This window comes from Coenobita brevimanus, chromosome 86 (genome assembly GCF_032717465.1).
Source record: "Coenobita brevimanus isolate Jiangsu-jjx chromosome 86, ASM3271746v2, whole genome shotgun sequence".
In the NCBI taxonomy this organism is placed as follows: Eukaryota; Metazoa; Arthropoda; class Malacostraca; order Decapoda; family Coenobitidae; genus Coenobita; species Coenobita brevimanus.
In genome coordinates, this window is record NC_137039.1 from 33,408,483 (window position 1) to 33,416,853 (window position 8,371).

General features: G+C 44.8%; 1 protein-coding gene across 1 annotated transcript in view; it reads right to left on the bottom strand.

Moving 5' to 3' along the window:
* LOC145410660 (zwei Ig domain protein zig-8-like) overlaps positions 1–7,915 on the bottom strand; it is a 36,920-nt gene extending 29,005 nt beyond the window's left edge. The window contains exons 1-2 of the mRNA XM_080280774.1: positions 7,816–7,915; positions 6,685–6,821 (exon numbers count right to left, since the gene is read on the bottom strand). Of these exons, the coding sequence (XP_080136900.1) occupies positions 6,685–6,821; positions 7,816–7,915 (237 nt within the window). The remainder of the gene's footprint in view (positions 1–6,684; positions 6,822–7,815) is intronic.
* Between the last annotated feature and the right edge of the window lie 456 nt (positions 7,916–8,371).

Below are 8,371 nucleotides of genomic sequence, written 5' to 3' on the forward strand. Positions count from 1 at the left end.
CGTAAATATGGATTTAAGTTGACACTTGAGTTGGGACTTAAGCTGATGCTTGAACTTGAACTTAAGTTGTTGCTTGAATTGGAACCTAAGCTCAACCGTGAGTTGGGACTAAAGATGGCGCTTGAGATAGGACTTAAGTTATCATATGATCTGGGACCTAAGTTGGCGCTTGAGTTCGGACCTAAGTTGGCATTTGAGTTTGCACTTACATTGTCACTTGAGTTGGCATTTACGTTGTCACTTAAGTTTCGACTTATGTTTGCACTTGGGTTGCAACGTAAGTTGGCGCTTTAGTTGGCACTTAAGTTACCCCTTGAGTTTGCATTTACTTTGGCACTTGAGTTGGAGGTAACATTGGCATTTGATTTGGGACTTAAGTTGGCGCTTGGGTTGGCACTTAAGATGGTGCTTGAATTGGAACTTAAGTTGGTGCTTGAGCTTGGACCTATGCTCGCCATTGAGTTGGGACTAAAGGTGGCGCTTGAGTTGGGACTTAAGTTTGACCTTGAGTTTACTCATGAGTTGGCGCTTGAGTTGGGACTTAAGTTTGACCTTGAGTTTACTCATGAGTTGGCGCTTGAGTTGGGACTTAAGTTGTCACTTGAGCTGGGACCCAAGTTGGCACATGAGTTCGGACCTAAGTGTGCATTTGAGTTCTCACTAATGTTGTCACTTGAGTTGGGACTTATGTTGGCGCTTGAGTTGCAACATAACTTGGCGCTTTAGGTGGCACTTAAGTTAGCTCTTGAGTTGGCATTTACGTTTGCTCTTGAGTTGGAGCTTATGTTGGCACTTCATTTTGGACTTAAGTTGGGACTTGAGTTGAGACTTAAATTGGTGCTTGAGTTTGGACTTAAGATGGTGCTTGAGCTGAAACTTAAGTTGGTGTATGAGTTGGGACCTAAGCTGGCCCTTGAGATGAGATTAAGCTGGTACTTTAGTTGGTGCTTAATTTTTTGCTTGAGTTGCGACTTATTCTGGCGCCTGAGTTGAGACGTAAGTTGGTATTTGAGTTGGTACGTTGTCACTTAAGCTGGGACTTAAGTTTACACCTGTGTCTGGACTAAAGTTTGCGCTTGAGTTGGGACTTAGGTTGGCGCTTGAGCTGGGACTTAATTTTGCACTTGAGTTTGAACTTAAGTTTGCTCTTGAGTAGAGACTGAGGTTGGCGCTTAGTTTGGGACTTAAGTTGGCGCCTGAGGTTGGACTTAATTTGTCGCTAGAGTTGGGACTTAAGATGTCGCTTGAGTTGGGATCTACATTAGTGCTTGGGTTTTGATACTAGTTAGCACTTAATGTTTCACTTGAGCTGGGATTAATGTTGGTGCTTGAGATGCAGCATAAGTTGGCGCCTGAGTTGGGACTTCAGTTGACTCAAAAGTTGGGACTTAAGCTGGCACTTGAGTTGTAACTTACGTTGGCACTTGATTTGGGACATTAGTTGGCACTTGAGTCGTGACGTCAGTCTGGACTTAAGTTGGGACTTAAGTTTGCGCTTGAGTTTGGATTAAGATTAGCGCTTGAGTTGGGACTTAGTTTGGTGCTTGAGTTGGGACTTAGGTTGGTGCTTGAGTTGGGACTTTGGTTGGTGCTTAAGTTGGGACTTAGCTTTGCGCTTGGGTTTGAGCTTGAGTTGGGATTTAATTTGGCGCTTGAATTGGGACTATATTTTGCACTTGAGTTCGGACTTAAGTTTGCTCTTGTGTAAGGACTTATGTACGTAGGTTGGCCCTTGTGTTGGGACTTAGTTTGGTGCTTGTGTTGGGACATCGGTTGGCACTTGGGTTGGGACATATCTTGGCCTTTGATATGAGATTTAAGTTGGCGCTTGAGTTAGGACTCTAGTTCGTACTTGTGTTAGGACTTAAACTGGTACTTGTGTCTGGAACCAAGTGGAACCTGTGTTGGGCCTTGAGTTGGCACTTGAGTTTGAACTTTAGTTGGTCCTTGAGTTGGCATTTAAATTGACGTTTTGGGACTTTAGTTGGCAAGTGTTTTGGGACTTAAGTTGGCACTTGTTTTGGGACTTAATTTGGCACTTGAGTCGGAGCTTAAGTTAACACTTGAGTTGGTACTTATGTCACAACTTGAGTTTGCACTTAAGCTGGCATTTAGTTTTCACTTAAGTTTGCATTTGAGTTGGCACTGAAGCTGGCATTTAAGTTGACACTTACACTGGCAATTGAATTGACACCTACGTTTGCACTTGAGTTATCACTTACGTTGGCACTTGATATGGCAATAAATTGACACTTAAATTTGGATTTAAGTTGGCGCTTGGGTTGGGACTTAAGCTGATGCTTGAACTAGAACCTAAGTTGGTGCTTGATTTGGGTCTTACGCTGATGCTTGAACTAGAACTTAAGTTGGTGCCTGAGTTGGGACCTAAGCTCGCCCTTGAGGTTGGACTAAAGATGGCGCTTGAGTTGGGACTTAAGTTATCATATGAGCTGGGACCTAAGTTGGCGCTCGAGTTCGGACCTAAGTTGGCATTTGAGTTTGCACTTTCGTTGTCACTTGAATTGGCATTTACGTTGTCACTTGAGTTGAGACTTATGTTTGCGCTTGAGTTTCAGCATACGTTGGCGCTTTAGTTTGCACTTAACTCGAGTTTGCACTTACGTTAGGACTTGAGTTGGAGCTTACGTTGGCATTTTATTTGGGACTTAAGTTGGCACTTAAGTTTGGACTTAAGTTGGCGCGTGGGTTGGCATCTTAAGATGGTGCTTGAATTGGAACTTAAGTTGGTGCTTGAGCTGGGACGTAAGCTCGCCCTTAAGTTGGGACTAATGTTGGCGCTTGAGTTGGGACTTAAGTTTGACCTTGAATTGACACGTGTGTGCGCTTGAGTTGGGATTTAAGTTGTCACTTGAGCTGGGACCCAAGTTGGCGCTTGAGTTCGGACTTAAATTGGTATTTGAGTTAGCACTAATGTTGTCACTTGAGCTGGGACTTATGTTGGCGCTTGAGTTGCAACATAACTTGGCGCTTTAGATGGCACTCAAGATAGCTGTTGAGTTGGCATTTATGTTGGCACTTGAGTTGGAGCTTACATTGGCACTTCATTTAGGACTTAAGTTGGGATTTGAGTTGAGACTTAAGTTAGTGCTTGAATTTGGACTTAAGTTGGTGCTTGAGTTGGAACTTAAGTTGGTGTATGAGTTGGGACCTAAGCTGGCCCTTGAGTTGATATTAAGCTAGTACTTGAGTTGGTGCTTAACTTTTTGTTTGAGTTGCGACTTATTCTGGTGCCTGAGTTGAGACGTAAGTTGGTATTTGAGTTGGCACGTTGGCACTTAAGCTGGGACTTAAGTTGACACCTGAGTCAGGACTGAAGTTTGCGCTTGAGTTGGGACTTAGGTTGACGCTTGAGTTGAGACTTGGGTTGGCACTTGAGTTAGGACTTAGATTGGCGTTTGGGCTGGGACTTAATTTTGCACTTGAGTTGGAACTTAAGTTTGCTCCTGAGTAGGGACTGAGGTTGATGCTTGGTTTGGGACTTAAGTTGGCGCTTGAGTTGGTACTTAATTTTTCTCTTGAGTTGGGACTTTAGATGTCGCTTGTGTTGGGATCTACACTGGCGCTTGGGTTTTGACCTAAGTTAGCACTTAACGTTTCACTTGAGCTGGGATTAATGTTGGTGCTTGAGATGCATCATAAGATGGCGCCTGTGTTGGGACTTAAGTTGACTCATAAGTTGGGACTTAAGCTGGCGCTTGAGTTGTAACTTATGTTGGCACTTGATTTGGGACATTAGTTGGCACTTGAGTTGGGACTTAAGTTTATGCTTGAGTTGGGATTAAGATTAGCGCTTGAGTTCGGACTTAGTTTGGCACTTGAGTTGGGACTTCGGTTGGTGCTTGAGTTGGGACTGAGCTTTGCACTTGAGTTTGAAGTTAAGTTTGCGCTTGAGTTGGGATTTAATTTGGCGCTTGAGTTGGGACTATATTTTGCATTTGAGTTCGGACTTAAGTTTGCCCTTGTGTATAGATTTGTGTACGTAGGTTGGCCCTTGTGTTGGGACTTAGTTCCACTTAAGTGCCACTTAAGTTCCACTTAAGTGCCACTTAAGTTCCACTTAAGTTCCACTTAAGTTCCACTTAAGTGCCACTTAAGTGCCACTTAAGTTCCACTTAAGTGCCACTTAAGTTCCACTTAAGTGCCACTTAAGTGCCACTTAAGTTCCACTTAAGTGCCACTTAAGTTCTACTTAAGTGCCACTTAAGTTTTACTTAAGTGCCACTTAAATTCCACTTTAGTGCCACTTAGGCTGTACTTAAGTGGGACGACAAACATTTGCCAACCTAAGTGGCAACATAGTGGCAACTTAACTGGCAACTGATGTTCCAGCTTAAGTGGCAATTTAAGTGTCAACCGAAGTGCCAACTTAGATGGCCACTTAAGCATCAACTTTTGTGGCAGCCTAAATGGCCAGTAAAGTGCCAACTTACGTGGCATCTCTTGTGCCAACTTAAGTGGTAACTCAAATGCCACCTCAATTGGCAACTACAGTAGCAACTTATGTGGCAAATTAAGTGGCAACTTAAGTTGCAACTCAAGTTCCAACGTAAGTGCAAACTCAAGTCCCAGCGCAAGTGCCAACCTAAGTCGCAAATTTAGTGCCAACCTTAGTGCCAACTTAAATGCCAACTTAAATCCCAACTTAAGTGATAACCCAAGTGCTAACTTAAGTGCTAACTCAAGTATTAAGTGCCAACTCAAATGTTACGTGCCAACTCAAGTGTTAAGTTCCGACTTAAGTGCCAGCGTAAGGCCCAACACAAGTGCCAACTTCTCTTAACTCAAGCGCTAACGTAAGTCCCAACTCAAGCGCCAACTTAAGTCTCAAGTGCCAACTTAAGACTCAACTCAAGCACCAACTTCAGTCCCAACTCAAGCACCAACTTAAGTCCCAATTCAAGTGCCAAGTTAAGTCCCAACTCAAGTGCCAACGTAAGTTCCAACTCATGTGCCAACGTAAGTGCCAACTCATGAGTCAACTTCTAACTCAAGTGCCAACTTATGTTGCACCTCAAGCGCCAACTTACATTGCAGCTCAAGTGCCAACAATAATCCAAACTCAGGTGAAAGCTTAAGTGCCAAGTCAATTGCCAAATTGGGTCCCAACTCGAGCGCCAGCTTCATCCCAACTTGAGCAACAACTTAAGTCCCAACTAAAGCGCCAACTTAAGTACCAACTCAAGTTCCAACCTCAGTCCCTGCTTAAGAACAAACTTAAGTCCCTACTCAAGAGCAAACTTAAGTCCCAACTCAAGTGCAAAATTAAGTCCCAACTCCAGTGCCAACTTAAATCCCAACTCAAGCGCCAACTTGAGTCCAAACTCAAGCGCCAACCTAAGTCTCAACTCAAATGCCAACCAAAGTCTCAAATCAAGCACCAAGCTAAGTCTCAACTCAAGCTCAAACGTAAGTCCCAACTCAAGTGCCAACTTCAGTCCCAACTCAAGTGACAACATGCAAACTCAAGTGCCAACTTAGGTCCCAACTCAGGCGTCAGCATAAGTCCCAGCCCAAGCGAGAAATTAAGCCTCAACTCAAGTGCCAGCTTAAGTCCCAACTCGGCACTAACTTAATCTCAACTGAAGGGCCAGCTTAGCTTCCAACTCAAGCACAAACTTAAGGTCCAACTCAAGCACCAACTTAAGTCCAAACTCAACCGCCAAATTAATTCCAAACTCAAGCACCAACTTAAGTCCCAACTCAAGCGCCAAAATAAGTCCCAAGTCAAGTGCTAATGTAAGCTCCAACTCATGTGCCAACGTAAGTGCCAACTCAAGAGCTAACTCAAGCGCCAACTTATGTTGCAACTCAAGCGCCAACATAAGTCCAAGCTGAAATGACATCTCAAGTGCCAGCTCAAATGCCAACTTGGGTCCGAACTCACGCTCCAGCTTAGGTACCAACTCAAGTGACAGCTTTATTGCCAACTCAAGTGCCAAATAAAGTTTCAACTGAAGTGTCAAGTCCCAACTCAAGTCCCAACTCAGGTGTCAACTCAAGTCCCAACTCTAATCCCAATTCCCTTTGTTCCAGCTTCTTTTGTTTTCATTCAGGCCAAGGTGAAGGTAGGGCTACTATGTTGGGCAATGGGGAGGGTTAAAGGCAAACAGAAATGTGTTTAGGGAGAGAAAGGGAAAATTTAGGGGAGATATAATGACAGAGACTTGCTACGTAATGGGAAATATTTTAGGGGCAATAGAGGGAACTTTAGGGAAATTTAGGGACGTAGAGCAGTGTCATAGGGGAAATACAGGGAAATATTACAGATATTTAAGAAATTAGGGGAGAAATAGGAATTAAATGCACTAAATCGCCAAGGAAGAACTGCTAGGGAGGTCTCTCTCTCTCTCTCTCTCTCTCTAATAACCTGTCACACTTCCTTCGTGCCTGTTCCGTTGCACTGTCATCCTGTTTTCTTGTCTTACTTTCTCCCCGCTGCTCTGTCGCGTGCACACACACACACACACACACACACACACACACACACACACACACACACACACACACACACACACACACACACACACACACACACACCCTGCCCCCACCACAACACGCACACATATCCTGCCACATCACAACACACACCCTGCCTTACCACAACACACACACTGCCTCACCATAACACACAGCCTGCCTCACCACCACACCTTCCTGCCTTACCTTTTTGTCCCCGAGCTGAGCGACGCGGCAGTGCAGGTAGGCAGACTGACCCTCCAGCGCTGTGACGTTGTTGGAGGGAGGGGGAAGGAAGTAGGGCTTAGTGTTGAAGTGTGGGATGCCTTGCTCCAGCGTGAACCCTGTGGGGGAGGGACATGGAAACGGTACACAGTGCATTAAGGAATCACACACACACACACACACACACACACACACACACACACACACACACACACACACACACACACACACACACACACACCGCCTTAATGGGCAAATAAGCTTGAAAGAGATTGTGCAGTATAAAGGGAATTACAGAATGCTAATAGCCAGAGCCCGATGCTTAGTACAGTAATGGTCACGGGATTAAAGTTGAAGTATTTGACCTAGTAAAATTTAATATCTAATCCGCCTGCACTGTTCCTATTCTTCTAGCAGCGTCTCTAACATTTTTTTCCCTAATTCCTAACATCTGTGGGTAATTTCTAACCTGACCTTTACCTACCTGCCCCATTCCTAACCTTTCTTTAACATACCTAGCCTCTTGCGTCATTCCTAATTATACATGAGATGTTCCCAACCCACCTAGACATTCCAAACCCAGTCCATTCCAAGCCCGTCCCGTTCCTAATCTACTTGCCGCTTTCCCAACCCACCTGAAGCATTCGTAACTTACCCTGCACATTCCAAACCTTCCTACTGCATTCCCAATCTTTTCAGTTTCATTCCTAGCGTGCCTACCTTTATTATGAACTTGCATGCCCATATTCTTAGCAAGCCCGTTCGTAATCCTAGTATTTTCGTCCTTCTTTGTTTTTCAGTCTTTATTCCAGGTCTTTCTCTTCTTATTTCGTAGCCTGTCTGCCTTTATTCCTAACTTACCCACCCTTATTGATAGCCTTTTTGTCCGTATTTCAAGCCTTTCTTCTCTTATTTCTAGCCTTTCTTCCCGTATTTCTAGCCTTTCTGCCTTACTTTTAGCCTTTCTACTTTTATTTCTAGCCTTTCTGCCCTTATTCCTTGCATACACGGCCTTATTTCAGTCCCGTCCATCTTTATTACAAGCCTTTTTGCCCTTTTTCCTCGCATGCACATCCCCATTCCAGTCCTTTCTACCCTTATTGCAAGCCTTACCTGCGCTGGTGTGGTGGAGAAGGGTGGAGAGGATGATGGTGGTGGCGACTGTGGTGGTGGTGAGGAGGGAGAGAGTCACCCACCAGTTCTCACCCACCATACTGGGAGGGGGAGGAGGGGGGGAGAGAGGGAGAGAGAGGGGAGAGATGAGTTAGGATGGGAGAGAGAGAGGAGGAGGAAGAGAGAGTGGAGTTTGAATATGAGAGAGAAAGGAGGGGAGAAAAGGAGTGAAGGATTGACGGCCGAGAGAGAGTGTGAGGGAGAGGGGGAGTGGGGAGGAGCAGAAGGGGAGTAAATGGGAGAGGAGAAGGAATAAAAGAAGCAGAAGAGAAGGCAGTATGGCACAGAGAGAGAGAGAGAGAGAGAGAGAGAGAGAGAGAGAGAGACTAGTGAGGATGGAGATAAAGAGAATCAGAAGACGAGGATAGTGATGTTTGAGAGAGAGAGAGAGAGAGAGAGAGAGAGAGAGAGAGAGGGGGGAGTGAAGAAGATGAGAGAAAATGAAGGAGAGTAGAGGGAGAGAAGTGAGGAGCTGGAAAGAGGAACTAAAAGAGGA